The 17,967-nt window shown below is 36.1% G+C and overlaps 1 protein-coding gene across 1 annotated transcript in view; it reads left to right on the forward strand.

Moving 5' to 3' along the window:
* The window catches only part of PRDM5 (PR/SET domain 5), a 209,083-nt gene extending 194,479 nt beyond the window's left edge, over nucleotides 1-14,604 (forward strand). Inside the window, exons 15-16 of the mRNA XM_039217772.1 lie at nucleotides 3,964-4,068; nucleotides 13,940-14,604. Coding sequence (XP_039073703.1) covers nucleotides 3,964-4,068; nucleotides 13,940-14,104 — 270 coding nt within the window. The 3' untranslated portion in view covers nucleotides 14,105-14,604. The remainder of the gene's footprint in view (nucleotides 1-3,963; nucleotides 4,069-13,939) is intronic.
* Nucleotides 14,605-17,967: the final 3,363 nt, after the last annotated feature.

The following is a 17,967-nucleotide window of genomic DNA, read 5'->3' on the forward strand; positions in this document are numbered from 1 at the left end:
AAAATACAGAGGGCCCCCCATAAATAAATAAAACTTTTAAAAAGCGGGGGGACTGTATGGTTCAGTTGATTGTCTCTTGGTTTTGGCCCAGGTCATGATCTTCATGGGTTTGAGCCCCACATTGGGATTCTGCTTGGGATTGCCTCTCTCTCCTTCTCTCTGTCCCTCCTCTGCTCACACACAAGCACGCTCTCCAGCTCTCTCTCAAAATAAATAAATAAAACTTAAAAAAAATAAAATACAGAGGCTCTATACAAAACTCTATCCATGCTGGATATAGTAAAGCAAATAACAAATATCTGAAAAGAAAAAAAAAGTAACAGTTATCCCCAGGACCCAACAAACAAAAACTGAAGCCGAGTGCCAGAGTGATATGGTCATGTTAAGAATGTAGCACCTTGCATGGTGTTTGCCAGTTTCTGTAACTTCAAGCTTTGGTTTTGAAGGGTGATGGAAAGGGAGGCAAGCTCTGGGCTTAGGTTCTAGGGGCAAGATGGAACCACATCCCACCACAGTGCTGGGATCCCAGAAAAACCATACTCAAAATGAAATAAGGGACTGGAAATAATCTACCTTTGGCAAACAGAGGTGCTTGGGACATTTAACTGTCTCATTAATTGCTGGCTAGAGAAAAGAGTTCTCCTTAGAGTTTATAACCATAGTCTTTTCCTCAAGTGTGTTTATAGAGTTCAGACTTAAAATACTTCCCTGACCAGAAAACCCTAAGGCAAGAAATAAACTTAAAATGGTCTTTGATTGATAGCATCCCAGAATGCCTGGCAGAAGCAAACACAATGCTGTCTGAAGGGACTTACCCTCAACTTAGGGGTCACAGCATTTTAACAGATAAAGACCACCAAACATGAGCCCATGATTCCAAATTCCAGAAACACCCAAGGAAACAAGAGCCATGAACAGGAGACAGGAGAAACCACAAATAGCAGAATCAGATTTCCAAAAAGCTTAAGATAATGATTTATCAGATGAAGTAAATTATATAAATGCCTAGAATATTTTTAAATATACATAAGAACATGAGTAAAAAAGATTTTATCAACAATTAAGCATAATTGAAAAGAACCAAATAAAAACTTACAAAAATTTAAAATATAATGGAAATTAAAAATAAAATGATTCTATTAACAATTTATTCATACCTGAAGATAATTGATCAGATGATTCTAAAGAAATTGCATCCAGTACAACACAAAAAGGTGGAAATGGTAAAGAGAGGTTAAGAGACATGAAAAATAGGATTTGTTATGTATCTAATTGTATTTGTAGATTAAAAAAAGTTTTTTAATGTATTTTTTTTTCTGAGGGAGAGAGAGAGAAAGAGAGCATGAACAGGGGAGAGTCAGAGAGAGAGGGAGATACAGAATCTGAAACAGGCTCCAGGCTCTGAGCTGGCAGTCAGCACAGAGCCCGACGTAGGGCTCGCACCCAGGAACTGTGAGATCATGACCTGAGCTGAAGTCGGACGCTTAACTGACTGAGCCACCCAGGTGCCCCCGATTTGTAGATTTTTAATAACAAATGAGAAATAAAGTCATTTTCAATCAAATAAAAATGAAATTTACCATCATCAGATCCTCTGAAGGTCAGATAGGCAAGACGGCATGGAAAGTAAAGAAATTGTTAAGCTTGTGTGAAACTAAACCCTATTGATTGTGTAAAGTAATAATCAATCCATATTGGGCATTAAAAATCAAGATAAAAATAAAATTCAATTACACATAACGTATAAGACAAGAGCATTCTACAGGACTTGTTATTCAGTAGGAGGGAAAACATGGATAATCTTTAAGCTTGTTCCATGCACATAGTAGAACTGTTAAGGATAACCACTAAGAGGGTAGAAATAGTGTTCATAACTTCTATGATAATACATAGGTAAAATTATCAATCCAAAACATACAAGAAAATATAGGGGGACAAGAGCTTTGAAAACAAGCAAGATAAAAGCAATGCACAAAATAAAATGTTAGAAATATATTCAAATACACTTAAAACAATGAAATATATTCAAATATTTGATTAATAACAACAAACATTAATAGATAAATATATTAATTATATATTATAATAGTAATTATAATAATTAATAAATGATACTGCATGTTAATGAGGATTAAGAAGCAAAACTTATCTTAAAAATGATATAAGTATGGATTAAAAAGAATCCAGTTGGATGCTATTTATGGAGACATTCATCATACCTAAAGATACAGACTGTTTGAAAATAAAAAAATGGATATACCAGGCAAACACTAATATTATTTTATTTTTTTGCCTCTTTCTTTTAAACTGAGGTATAATTGACATATAATATTATAAAAGTTTGAAGGGTGCAATGTATTGATTTGATACATTTATACTGCATGTTGGAATGTAAAATGATTTATCCATTTTGTAGAGTTTGGACATTCCTAGAACAGTTGAAGGTGCAATCCCACTTCTGGATACACGTATCATAGGGAATTACACTTCTCTGCATTCAGATATACATGTGCAAAAAATTCAGAGCAAAGTAAGAGTAAAAAGTTGGTAAAAAAAAAAAAATGCACTGTCCATCTCTGAATAATGCCTCTAAGCAAATTTTAGTGTAGCCATTGAATGTAATACTATATAGTATTAGAAATGAATGAGTAGAAACTACATGTGTTCACAAAATAAAATTGGGGACTAGAAGCCTATAAAGATAATGTTGAGCAAAAGTAAGTAACTTTCAAATGAACTCACAGTGTGATGCTATTTAAATAAGTTTAAAAAGCAAAATAACACTGTCTTGTTTAGAGATCCTTCCATACATGTGCAATAAAAACATAGAGAAAAGCAAGGGACTGATAAGCTCTCTATCTAGCGTGGTGGTCACCTCTGAGGAAGTGGATGGGTGCTGCAGGTAGAGAGTGGGGGGTACATTGAGAGGCGCACCTGTACTGGTAATGTTTGATTCTGTAAGACCTAGATGGTGGACACATGCATATCTGTTTTGTTATTTACATACCATTTTTTAGGTCTGACAACTTTTATAATATTCTTTCAAATACTAAGGAAAAAATATGTATGGACCTTGTCTACATAACATGAAGTTAAATACACAACACACACACACACACACACACCCTCAGTCCAAAAAAAAAAAGTTTATAACATTTTTGAAGATGTATTTGAAAAAAAAAATCTCATTGCAAGTTTACTTTAAATCTCATTTTTTCCTTAAATCTTTTTACTTATGCACTGTTTAGTAATGACAAGCTGTTTTAATGGAACACTGTTAATTTATTTTGCAATTATTTCTAAGCAAAAACGGATGGGAATATAAGTTCTTGGTATCAAAGATGGCTGAGGAATGTTACAATTTTTCTTCTTCTGTGAAGATATTTTTTAAGAGCCTATAACAACTTAAAAATACCTCATTTTAAAATGTAATTTAGATGTTACAAAAGAACATCCTACTTAGGAAGAAAGATTGGGCAATAAAAATGAACATACTTAAATCACAGTTGAGCTGTAGCTTTTTAAACTTACCCCTAAAATCTGATGAAAATTTTGTTCTGAAGTTTTCATTCCCAGGAATTCCTCCAAGACAGTAAACAAGTTGCACAATCTAGATCAAGGGTTCCAAATATCTCAGTAAATTTTTGTGACCCCCTAAGACCAAAAGAAAACCTCAGAGTTCAGTTCTTTCAGTAGTTAGATCATGGCAATCATTCAGAGCCTCGCTTCGCAAAGAAATGTGGTGCAGGCTCATGTTGGAACACTGAAGTGCCATGAGCTAGTATAGTTCAGTTTGCCCAGTGGATGTCGAGTAGTGCTGTTTCCGCTGAAAATAACTCCTGACACCCCGTGGATTTGCTGCAGCATCTGACAAAAACAGATAAAATGCACCCCCCATACCCCTTGATAAGGAGGGCTCTATGCTCCCTTAAATTCATGGCGATCTCTTTTCGCTGACTGCAGGAGAAGCCTTACAAGTGCTCAGAGTGCAGCAAAGCCTTCAGCCAGAAGCGAGGCCTGGATGAGCACAAGAGGACACACACCGGAGAAAAGCCTTTTCAGTGTGATGTGAGTTTGGTTACTCTTTGCTTCCCTCATTGTACTCTGGTGACAGATGTGTGTTGTGTGTGTGTGTGTGTGTGTGTGTGTGTGTGTGTGTGTGAGTAGACATCAGTGCACCTGTGTGTGTAGGGACCGGTGTGTGTTGTTTCGCAGTGCTGGTCTTTATGTTAATGTCTTCTGCTGCCTGTATCCTGATATAATCCATATAACCACTTTGTCATAATTTTGTTCATCCTCATTTACTGGCAGCAAATTAACTGATTTTCCTTAATGCACATTTGTGCCCTGTTTTAATGCAATTGAGTTGTTATTCAGATATAAATCCATGATGATTCGAGGCAGGTTTCATACGTCTCCCCAAATCTTTGACAGGTTAGCGGCAGTTAAACCAGAGATTTACCTAGCCATAGATGTTATTTATTTCACTACAGCCAAACCATGAATTTCTAAAACATGAATAAACTCCTGTGTTTAAAAAATGTTGCTAATTGTTTAGATTTTCTGCATATGACATTCAAATTGAAATGAAATTATCAACCAGTTGTTTACACTCTTTATGAAAAGAAAAATACTACCATTCTCAGTAAAATTAACCTGAATGTTAATTAATTTCGGGGAAAAATGGTTTTTCAATGAACAGTGTCACCATTCTGTATAAGATTGACCATTGATAGAAGATTGACACAGGCTTTAGGGAAAACACTTGGATGCTTATTTCTTATACAAAAATAGCAAAAAGGGTATTAATGTAGCTCGATGTAAGAAGAAACATTAAAGTTGTAGTGTGTAAAAATGCACAGTACAGAATGCTCTTTAAATGTGGAGGGAAACTCGAGTACTTAGTCCCATTGGTATATCCCAACGGATAAAGTACGGGGTAAGCAGTCCACATGAAAGGAAGCTCACAAACACAAGATGTTTTCCTTGTCCTTCCATGAAACTTTGGTGGTAAGGTTAAGGCAACAATGTACTCCCAGTGGGCTTACTCGTAAAAATACCTTTATGAACAGTGAACTTCTTTAAGGCAAGAAGTACTTGTAGAGAAAGAAATGTGCACATGTAGAACTCACTTCTGAACTGGAGGTGCAGTCCCCGCTTGATAATTTCAAATGGTTTAATTTGTCAATAATTTTACTGGAAGTATTTCCACATAGGCACAACCTATTTAGATTATTTAATTGTACAATTGCACAGATAACTGATGGGAGGTAGAAATTAAATATTAACTGTGTACAGACATCTTCCTACCACCACATTCAATTAGCATTCATTTATGCTAAATATTTTTGTTGACTACTTTCTAAGCTGAACTGGACTATGATGTTATTTTAAAAAAAAAAAAACTAATGTTACAAGCATGATTTTTTTCTTTATCCTTATATTCCATTTACTTCTATCATATTTTCAAAACTCTCTGATCCTTATCTATGGCCCAAACTAGTCCATTGAGCAGAGATCCAAGTTTAATGCCTCCCAGACCTCCTTGAAATGCAGCCCATTCCGCTGGCTGTCTTTATTCCAAAATCTTTTCCTCCTTCTGAATAGAAGTCCTCCTTTCTCACTCATTCCCAGTCTTCCTCTTTCCTGAATAACTCTCAAACCTATTACTTCCTCTCAGTTTCTATTCCTCCTAGGAGTGCATAGCCTGGCGCCTCAGTATGTTTCATTACATTCAATTTCCAATGTATGTGTTCTTTACCCTGCCAAGGCAATGTGTATTTTTTTTAATTGAGATGAAATTCACAGAACATAAAAATCAACCATTTGAACTCTTTGGTTTTCTTTTGGTCGTAGGGGGTCACAAAAATTTACTGAGATATTTGGAACCCTTGATCTAGATGGTGCAACTTGTTTACTATCTTGGAGGATAAAGTAAACAATTGATTGGCACTGGGTGCATTAACAAGGTTGTGCAACCATCACCTCTACCTCCTTCTAAAACATTAATGCTCCCAAATAAAACTCCATACCCATTAAGCAGTTATTCCCTTCTCTCTCCAGACCTGACAGCTACCAGGCTCCTTTCATCTCTGTAGATTTAGCTATTCTGGATATTTCATGTAAATGAATCATACCATATGTGACCTTTGTGACTGGCCTTTATAACTTAGCATAATGTTTTCAGGGTTCATCTATATTGTAGCATGAATCTGTACATAATTCCTCTTTATGGCTGAATGAGATTCCATTGTGTATACCACAGTTTGTTTATCTCTTCATCACTGATGAACATTGGGTTGTTTCTGTCCTTTGGCTATTGTGAATTGCTCTGTGAGGAACATGTGCATTAAAGTATTTAAGTACCTATTTTCAGTTCTTTGCCGGGCGAGGGCGCTTGGGTAGCTCAGTTGAACATCTTACTCTTGATTTCAACTCAGGTCATGATCTCACCATCCTGAGATCAAGCCCTACATTGGATTCTGTGCTGGGAGTGGAGCTTGCTTAAGAGTCTCTCTTTCCCTCACCCTCTGCCCCTCCACCGCTCACTCATGTGCATGCACACTCTCTTGCTCTCTCTCTATATATATACCCAGGAGTAGAATTATTGTCTCATATGCTGATTCTATGATTGACTTTTTGGGGAATTGCTATACTGTTTTTCATAGTAGTTGCACCATTTTTATATTCCCTCCAGCAATGCACAAGAATACTAGTTTTTCCACATCTTTCTCAATGCTTGTTATTTTCTGTTTTGTAAAATTATAGTCACCATGGGCATATGAAGTGATATCTTATTGAGGTTTAGATTTAAATTTCTCAAGGGATTAATAATGTTGATCATCTTTCTTTATGGTTGTTTGTTGGAATATGTATTTTCTCTGGAGAAATGTCCATTCAAGTCCTCTTTCCATTTTAAAATTTTGTCTTTTTGTTGTTGAGTATAAGAGTTCTTTGTATATTCTAGATACTAGGCTCTTATCAGATATATGATATGCAAGTATCTTTTTTAAGTTATCTTTTCACTTTTTTAATAATATCCTTTGATGAATGAAACTTTTCAATGTTGAAACCTAATTTATGTTTTTTTTTCTTTTTCTCAGCCTGCTTTTGTTGTCAGATGTAAGAATCGCCAACTTCAGGGCCTTGAAGATTTACTCTCGTGTTTTTTTCTAAGAGTGTGAGAGTTTTAGCTCTTATCTTTAGGTCTTTGGTCTATTTTAAGTTAATTTTTTTTTTGTGTACGCTGTGAAGTGGGGCCCCATACTTTTGCATTATTTTTTAGTTTCTCACCATTCAATATGATGTTAGCTGTGAGTTTTTCATAAATGTCCTTTATTATGTTGAGGAAGCAACCTTCTATCCTGGTTTTCTAAGAATTTTTATCAAGACAGGTTGTTGGATTTTGTTAGTGCCTCCTTCATCAATTGAGATGATTATTTTTAAGTCTTTTGTTTATTAATATGGTTTATTACATTGTTTTATTTTCTTGTGTTAAATTACCATTGCAGTCTGAATAAATCCCATTTGGTCATGACTTGTGTTTTTTTGTTTTGTTTTGTTTTGATTTTGGTTTTGTTTTTTTAAAGAGAGAGAGCTCACAAGCAGAGTACGGGCAGAGAGATAAGGAATGGAGGAATCCCAAGCAGGCTCCACGCGGGTGCTGAGCTTACGAATCTCGAGATCATGACCTGAGCTGAAATCGGGAGTCAGATGCTTAACCAACTGAGCCATCCATGCCCTCCTGTGTTTCTTTTTTCTTTATTTCTTTTTCTTTTATTTTCTTTTTTTTTTTTTTTTTTTTTTTTTGGCTTGATTTTTGTTTGAGGATTTTTGCATCTATATTCAAAAGAGATATTGGCTTTTAGTTTTCTTTTCTTGTAATATCTTTGTCTGGCTTTGGTATTAAGTTAATGCTTATATCACAGAATGAATTAGAAAGTGTTCCCTCCGCTTCTATTTTTTTTTGAAAAGTTTGAAAGGATTAGTGTTAATTCTTCAAATGTTTGGTGCAATTTATCCATGAAACTGTCTGGTTCCAGATTTTCCTTTGTTGAGAGGTTTTTTTATTTGATAAAATCTCTTTATTTATTATTGGTCTCTGGAGTTACTCTATTTCTCTTTGAGTCAGTTTTGGTTATTTGTGTGTTACTAGGAATTTGTCCATTTCATCTAAGTTATCTAATTTGTTGGCATGCAGGTAAATAGCATTCTCTTATAATCCTTTTTATTCCTCTGGAGTCAGTAGTAATTTCCTAATGTGATTGTTTCAATACAAAACCCAATTATGTGCTTCTCTATAATAGTGTCTCACAACCTAGAGGGTAAAATTCACCTTGCTACTTGACTGAAAAAAATATTCTGTTTTTTTTTCAACTCTTATTATTAATATATTAATAATTTCTTATTGTTCAGTACTTTGCATTTTGTTTGTATTGAAGCTTTGGGTTTCCTGAAGCAGCGATACATTTTGCATTTCTGTTCCTTTTTCCTTGTGGTTTCATGCACTACTTCCTCTGTCGGTAAAGTCCTCTCCATCTCTTGTACCCACAGCCTGGCATTTACACACACACACACACACACACACACACACACACACACGTGACATTTGAGTGGCACTTGAATGGCATTTGAGCAAAATCATAAAGAAAAAACTGATATATATTGACTCATTTCTTTACAATTTTTCTCAAATGCCACTTCACTCATCAGCACTAGCCCTTTGGCACAATCATTCCATGTGTACAGCTCCCTGAGCATGCCAAACCTATTGAACTTTAAGTATCTTTGCTACTATCCCTACGGTGATGACTTCCAAATTTCTCTTTCTCTTGCCTAGATCTCCCTCTGAATTCTAGGCAGATGTTTTGACCCGCCTGTAAGACATCTTTCTTGGAGCACCTCGGTGGCTCATTCGGTTTAGTTTCCAACTTCAGCTCAACTCATGATCTCATGGCTTGTGCATTCAAGCCCTTCCTCAGGCTCGGTGCTGACATCCCAGAGCCTGGAGTCTGCTTCGGATTCTGTGTCTTCCTCTCTCTGCTCCTCCCCAGCTTGCACTCTGTCTCTCTCTGTCTTTCAAAAGTAAATAAACATTAAAAAAATTTTAAGACATCTCTCCTATATCCCAGACTGAAATCAATATCTTCCTAACCCTCTTAGTTGCTTAACATGTTCCCTTTAATTATACATCTCTCTGGGGCTCCTTAAGGGCTCACCTGGTTAAAGCATTGGACTCTTGATTGCTGTTCAGCTCATGATCTCACAGTTTGTGAGATTGAACCCCACACCTGGGTCCATTCTGACAGGGCTGAGTCTGCTTGGCATTCTCTCTCTCTCCCTCTCCCTTTTTCCTCCCTTCCATCTCTCTTTCTCTCTCTTAAAATAAATAAATAAAATTTTAAAACCTATACATCTTGTTTTAAAATCTCTTTCACTTAATTTTTTTTAACATTTGTTTATTTTGAGAAACAGAGACAGAGCACAAGTCGGGGAGAGGCAGAGAGAGAGGGAGACACAGAAACTGAAGCAGGCTCCAGGCTCTGAGCTGTCAGCACAGAGCCTGACACTGGGCTCGAATCCATGGACTGTGAGATCATGACCTGAGCCAAAATCAGACACTTAACCGACTGAGCCATCCAGGTGCCCCTGAATCAGTTTCTTAAATTATCTGTCTTCTCCTATCTTTGCTCCTGATAGAGTCCTAGGAGCTTACCACCCAGAGTGTTCTTTCTAGAACCTTTGTCAGATTTTATATATTTTATATGTAGACTATATATTTAGTCATTTGCTCAAGCCTTCCAATGAAAACCATCCCATTTAAAGTGAAAACCAAAGTTTACCATGATATGAAAGTCCCTCCAGATCTGCACACCCACCCACCTGCCCTGATCATTGACTTTACCACCACCTTCACCTCACTCTGGCCACATCACTTCCTTGCCGTTTTTCAGACAAACAGAGTATATTCCAATGAATAGGTCTTTGTGTTTGCTGCTTCTCTGACCTGGGACACCCTTCTCAGATGACTTTATGGCCTTCTCCTGTACTTATTTCCGTTTTGTGCTCAAGTTACTCTCTTTCTCATTTCTATTGCCTTTTTAACCTTCACACCATATTCTTCTCCTTCATGGCACTTGTATCCACTTGATCTATTACATATTTATTTGTTTAATTATTTATCATGTATTTTAAGCTTAATGACAACAGAGGTTTTGGTTTTTCTTTTTTTTTTTTCTTTATTGTTCATTGCTGGATCCCTGGGCCTAAAACTATGCCTGGCATATAAGAGGCACTTAATAAATATTTTTAAAAGAATGAATTAAGGAATCAATGATTCTTGTCCTTAGTTCATACCCAAATCACTTCTGGCTTGGAGTATAATAATAATATTGACCTTGCTGACTTCAGTTTCATACACTCAAGCTTGCTGACTAAATGATATTTGAGTGTTAGTCTCTATTCAGAATCCTTTAATACATCCCCACCATTTGCAGAATATACTTCCAGTTTTTTTATTATGATTACCAGGGTTTGGCTCCAGCCTTCAAAGTTATTTTTTAATGTTTATTTACTTTTGACAGAGAAAGTGAGAGTGCAAGCAGGGAAGGGTCAGAGAGAAAGAGGGAGACACAGAATCCGAAGCAGGCTCCAGGCTCTGAGCTGTCAGCACAGAGATTAATGCAGGGCTCAAACTCACGAACTGCCAGATCATGACCTGAACTGAAGTAGGGCGTTGTCCAGCCTTCAACTCTAACTTTTTTTCAAGTTAATTCTCTTATTTATTGATTGACTTCAATTTATTTCTCTAAGAATCTATTTCTTCAGCCTTAGGGAACTGTTTTCAGTTTCCCACATGAGCGTTGTTCTTTACACCTCTGTACCTTTCGCACCTTCTCTTCCCTCTCCCCAGAATATCATTTCCCACCTTATAACATACTGACCCTCATACATCCAGGAAGACTTAATTGTGCTATCCTGTTCCTTCTTCTAATATAATGTTCATGGCATTGAAAATATTTCTCTGTAGGACTGTGGACTTCACAGGGCAAGACAGGATTCTGTCATTCTGTTTCTAACTGAAATGATAGGCACATTGTATGTGATAAATATTTGTTAACAGAAGATGTTTGTATAGTGTTCTAATATTATCTCTCAAGGTACATTCTATTAAATGTGTTGTTTCACTTCATTTTAAAACAAATCAGTTTACTTCTAACCTAGAGAAAGACTAAATATTTTTCTATTTTTTTGCTTGTGATTAATACTAATTTGGAGTAGGTCGAAGGGTTGGATAAGAATCTCAGGTGGAAAGGAGGGAAAGGAAGCATCCCTGTTGCACTATTTGAATTCTTCCTTGCTTTCCCCTAATTTTAAAATGACCATGAATGTCCTTACAGTTGGTGGATATATACAGAATATCAGTTTGAAGTTTCTTAATGACTATATTTAAGTTCATGAAAACATAGCTTTTAATGTCTAGGTAGTCCCTTTCACAACTGTGACATCACCTGCTTTCTACTGACATTGAATCCTCTACCTGGCTCTCACTCAAAAATCTGTTGGGTTGTTCTCATCCCGTCTCCTATGTGGACCTTCTAGGACTCCCTAATTGAGAGCCATTGTCAATGACTTTAGCATCTTGCTTAATTTCCCTTCCATTTCTCCAGTTTGCTGCTGCTGTAATTTTCCCATGGTGACCATGTAAATTAACTTGAACTGTGTATCCCTCACAACACTCTGGTGAGCTGAACTGAGAACCTCCTTTATTTTTTCAAAGGGGATTTTATTTCTTAAAAATGGTATCAGCCCGGGGGGTATGGGTGGCTCCATTGCTTAAGCATCGACTTTGGCTCAGGTCATGATATCATGATTCTTGGGTTCCAGCTCCACTTTGGCCTCTGTGTTGACAGCTCAGAGCCTGGAGCCTGCTTCTGTGTCTCCCTCTCTCACTCTCTGCCCCTCCTCCAGTCATGCTTTGTCTACAAAAATGAATAAACATTTTTAAAAATGGTATCAGCCAGACAAATGGAAAAGGTACAATCAGCTTGCATGTCTTTGTTTGAAGTTTGAGCTTTTGAAATAGTTGGTCCTTGGGGTTATAGTCTACTTGGGTTTAAACCCTGGAAACCACTTCCTAGTTCTATGACCCTGAGTAGCTTGCTTGAGATACTGAAGTGAATGCCAGTTTCCTTCTATAAAATGGAGTTCACAGTATTAGTATCTGCCTAAAAGGGTAAGGTAAGGATTGCACAAGTGGATGTTTATAAGTTTATAAGTTGTGAAGAGTGGTTCCTGGCACATAATGACAGCTGATGTTAGCCCTTCAAACTAGTCCCTGGGCCAGACACTGAAATGAAACTGAACAAGATATCAGGTCCCCTGTGCTCACAGAACTCAATATCCCTGTGAGCTATTGACATTGAACAACTAAACCTAAATAAATATCTAATTTCATTTTACGATAAAGGCTGAACAATTTTAGGTGAGATAAAGGAATATTTAAGGAAGAAGTCTCTGAGAAAGTAACTCTAAGTAACCTAAAAGAGGAGAAGGAGTCAGCTATGGAGAAAAAGGCTCAGGGAAAAGAACAAATCAAAGCCTATAGGTGAGAATGAGCCTGGCTATTAGGGGAGGTAAGATGACAGGTGGAGCTGAAGCATAGTGAGAAAGGAAGGGTACAAGTGAAGTGGGAAAGCAAATTTTGATGAGCCTTTCAAGCATTCTAAGATATTTATTTTGAATCTAATTTTAGTGGGAAGCCAATGAAGAATGTGGTATCTATTGTTCATTACATGAGGTTAGAGAAGGAGCCAGGGAGATAAAAACTAGGGGATACATTTAATTCTGTGCTATTTATGATAATAAATTTTAACAAATTTTATTAAAAAAAGTTTTGAAATTTAGAGTTTTACTTGAAAATAATCTCCATAGTTACCGTCTTTAATTTCTCCAGTATTATTCAATAGTTTTTGGTGTCCTTACATTGCTCTTAGGGGTTTTACTTATCTATCAAACATCTGTCTACGTTTCTTTCTTTAAGTCAAGAAATATTTATGGAATGACTACTCTCATGTTCCTTAGACTTGTGAGGAAACAGACATTTAAAAGAATTATCTAATAATTAATTGTATTTGAAGTAGGTATTATAAAGGAAAAGTAAAGACTACCATGAAAGCTTAACTTAACAGAGGACTTCTAGCAGACAGATAGTACAAGCTTCATTGAGGAATGAGCAAGAGGAAGCTACATAAAGACAAGTGGGGAAGTACTGAGGCAGAAATACCTTACATCTTCTGTGTTAATTTAATGTTATAATTATTGGGCTGTTCATATCTGTTGGGTCAGGTGGAGATGTGGCAGAGCGTATATGAAGGACACATGTTAGATGCCTTAGTTAAATTAGTGTATGTAATAAGAAATAAAGAATCAGAATTGTGGGTAGTAAACTTCCACTTGGGATGCTTAAATCAGCATTGACCTTTCACTTCACAAATGGGGCTAAAAGGAAGGGATCACTGTTGAGACTTGTCTTGTGCTATTTAGGTCAAATCGGGAGGTGCCCTCTGGGCCATTAGGCATTTTGTTTAAGGGATTTAATATGAAATTGTCAATACACTCCATCATGGGGAGAAAGAGATTGTTCCCAGGGAATTGTTTCTCTAGACATGTTTAAATATAGCAGTGGAGGGAAAGGTAGCATGGTTAGGGTATAGAGGACACACACTAAATGCAAACAGCTCTTGGGAATTGGAATTATTTTTCTTTACCCTTTAGTTGGGATGTTATATTCCATTTATTTCTAGCAATTTTTGTTCTTATGCCTGTCAGTGCATACTTAACAATAGGAAGATGCATAATGTATGTTGTGTAAGTGATAAGTTGGCATATCTTCAGGTTTTTCAACATAATACAATTGGTTTCTTTGGATCTTTTCTAGGTTTGTGACTTGGCTTTTAGCCTGAAAAAAATGCTGATCCGACACAAGATGACTCACAATCCCAATCGTCCCCTGGCAGAATGCCAGTTTTGTCATAAGAAGTTTACAAGGAATGACTACCTCAAAGTGCATATGGACAATATCCATGGTGAAGCTGACAGCTAATGGTAGCTGTAAAGGAATTAAACCATTCAGAAGGGCTCCTGATATGAAACCCAGATTTCTCTCACCTGATTAGCATAGCAGAAGTAGCCAAAAGTAATTCACTGGTCTCATAGTTCTTATTTTTACCTACCTTTAGAGTTAGTAGATGCATATGCAAAAAAAAAAAAAGAAAGGAAAGAAAGAAATCCCTACTTTTACCAAAAAATGGTACAAATGGAAAAGAAACAACAACTCTGTAGCCTTGCAAAATACTACGTATGCTCTGTTTTATAAAATGGAAAAAGGAGTCATGGCTTTCCATTTTGGCTACCTCTCTGTAATGAAATTTATTACCATACTGTTTATTAGGCTTTTTTATTTTATTACTATCTTTCTGTGTGTGTGTGTGCATGCATGCCCATACTGATTATTACTGATTTAGCCAGAAAGAAATTAATATACCAAAATATTTCATACAGATGAGGATAAAGTCAAGGGTTTTTAAAGTATCAAGCATGATATAGGATAAAACTTGCTGTTTTGTGAAACAGACCAAAAGTTGATCTTATTGATAGCTCTCTATAATAGGTCAGTTTAAAATAAAGAGGTATTTAAGAACTAAAACATCTATTGAAATATTGCTTATTTGAGATAATTATTCAGAAATATAATCTTCTCTAATCACTTAGATGCAGACATTCATGTTCTTCAGTACTTTCATGAGATCTACACAAAAATGACCATAAACCTTAAATATATATCAAGCTGATTCTCCTGAGTTTATACCAGTCATCTTTAGAAATTAACAATATACAAATCTGTATAACTAAAAATTAAAACAAAATAGCTTCTCAATATTTGTTGACTGACAAGACGAGTGTCAGCACATAGTGGCATTACAATATTAGTTATGATGAGCTTTACCTTCTCATTCCATCAAAGTGCACTAAACATGTTGGTACAGATATAATAGAGTCCTCAGAGCATTAACATTCCTTTTTGCAAAAGACATTTCCCAGAATAGTGGCAGTAGGTGATTCTGAAACATTTTTGAATTGCTCTCAATTATTCGATATAATTAGGAATCCAGAATAAAAACACAAATCCAGCAATTGTTATGATTGAAATTATCACTGATGCTTAAGGGAAATTGAAGCAAGAAGTGTAATTTCTTCCTTTAGGTTATATGTCAATAAAATTCTTGAGAGCAATATACAATGAGCAACTTGTTTTGGGAGAAGAAATGATAAGATGTAAGAGTAATGTCAAAATAGCATAAAGGAAACCAAAAACCAGAAGAAAGTAAAAATGAAGTCCAAATCATGAATTTTTCTACTTAGAGCTCAGTCAAAGGAGAGGAAGTATAACTTTAAGGAAATTGGTTCTAATTTAAGAAGAAAGGTTATCTGAAGACACAGTTCTTTGAAGTCAGGAATCTTGTTTTAGAATTATGTTTTTGCTCAGTTCCAGTTTTAAAAAGAAGCATAAAGATTCAATATAGAGATTTAAACTCTGTAAAAATACTAAATTTGAAACTCACCAGAGTTAACATTTAAAAATATAAATCTCAGATTATAATTTAGAAGACATCTAAGTATGGTTATATGTAGCATTTTTGTATCTGAAAATTATAGACTGTATTTTATAAAAATAGATTTTGGTCTTGTTTCTCACTATGTCATTTGTTTCAATAGTATATTTTTAGATCTAAAATGTTTTCAGTTGAACATGACAGTGTGGTTAATATTTGAATATAAAAGGCCAGCTGTAAAATTTGGTAGTGTGTATTATTTAAACACCTTCTGCTCATTCCTTTGGAAACTACCTCCTCTATATGGTAATCACATGATTATATGATGAATGTGAAACTTGAAAGGAAGCCAAATACCAATTTTGTATAATCTCAGTGACTAAAGGTTTACAGATCTGCTGTAATTGGAAATTAATCTTGAAACCATGTTGTCGCCATGTTGTAGAATAAACTGATGGGAAAGAGGGGCTGGACCTTATCAGGCTGAAGGTTTATAGTCAGGGAAACTTTGGAAGATGGTGTAGAAAAACCTGCTGGTCCCCAGTCTTATATTTTCAAAGCACTGAAACCGAAACAAGTCCTTAGGACACTCTTTGTGTGCTGTTACCTTTACCCAAACATGATTATCTATAAGCATTTCAATTATATTAGGATTTGTGTCCTGCAACATTTAAATCAATTGACTTTTTTTTAGGTTTCATTAAGAAATTAAGACATAAATAGTCACAGAGGAAAAGTCCTGTTGGCAAATGGGAATACAGGTACCCACTCTGAAGTGTCTTTTTCTACTTTTCTGCTGTAAAAGATTATGGCTCAAGTGTTTTCTTGGGAACAGGCCAAGCTCTCAGGTGCCCATGAAGTCAGGGCTACAGAATTTTAAGAAATATTCGAGAATATGGGTGGGTTCAGACATCCTCTTGTAATCATTATCCTTGAGAATTAACATTCACAATATTTACATATCTTGAATTCCTTCCTTTCAATTTTGTTTAAAGTTTATTTTGAGAGAGAGCGAACACATGGGAGTGGCAGAGAGAGAGGCAGAGAGAGAGAGAGATAATCCTAAGCAGGCTCCCCACTGGCAGCATTGAGCCCAATGCAGGGCTCAAATGCATGAACTGTGAGATCATGACCTGAGCCGAAATCAAGATTCGGGACGCTTAACGAACTGAGCTACCCAGGTGCCCCTCAATTCCTTCTTGTTTCACAATCACTGGCTTGTATGATGTTCCTTCTTTCTTTCTTTTTTTTTTTTTTAATGTTTTATTTATTTCTAGGAGAGAGAGAGAGAGAGAGACAGCGTGAACAGGGGAGGGTCAGAGAGAGAGGGGGTCACAGACTGAAACAGGCTCCAGGCTCTGAGCTGGCAGTCAGCACAGAGCCCGACACGGGGCTCGAACCCACGAACCGGGAGATCATGACCTAAGCAAAGTCGGACACTTAACCGACTAAGCCACCCAGGCGCCCCGTGATGTTCCTTCTTTCTTTCTTCCTATCTCTCTTTCTTTCTTTCTTTGTTGTTTTTGGCTATATGGGCAACTTTATTATTAATCATGATCAACAGTTGCCACATAAAAGTATTCATTGGTGATTCATTCTTGGGGTTATTATACAGGATAGTTAAAATGTTCCTTTTAAGAAGCATGTTTCCTTTATTGTGTGGATGTGAGTCTGCAGAAGATCACTTTTATTCTGTGCTTCACAATGCAAGTACATTATTTTGCTCAAAATTCTTCTGATCTACTGCAGCTGACTCACTGGGTAAGTGTGAACATGGATTACAGGTCTTCCAACTTTAATTTGTGCATTAAATTTTATGTGCTGCTATGTCTCCCAAAGCTGGAAAGAAAGGAAGGAAAATGGATAGGTACTGGAAATATTCATTTTTTCCTTCATTAATCTAAACATTGTTTATGAAAGCTAATCTTGTGGTTGTGAACATATGGAGATGGGTGGGTAGAAGGAAATGTGCCTTTTTGAAACTAAGATTTTATCATTCATATTGAGATGTGTTTGCATGTATACAAATGTAGCATTGTAAATATAGCAGAACTTCAGTAACATTTTTTTTAGAAATCTGTAATAAATCTGTATAAATCACTGCCACAGTTAGTGTGAGCATGGTATTTTACTATAAAACTATAACTAAGCACAGTTCTCTGGTAAAATCCAAGTGAACATTTTAAGTTTGTTTTTGATGAAAGGAGAAAATACAATTGCTCTTACTCCCAGGCTTCATGCTTTCATGATTTAATTCTAAGCATTTCTAGATCTGGCAAATATCTCTGAAGTTAAGCTGAGTTGGTCTCAGGACAATAAGAGAAAACAATTTCCTTACATTTCATCTCACTGC

This window comes from Hyaena hyaena, unplaced genomic scaffold (genome assembly GCF_003009895.1).
Source record: "Hyaena hyaena isolate Hyena2069 unplaced genomic scaffold, ASM300989v1 scaffold_716, whole genome shotgun sequence".
NCBI classification, from domain to species: Eukaryota; Metazoa; Chordata; class Mammalia; order Carnivora; family Hyaenidae; genus Hyaena; species Hyaena hyaena.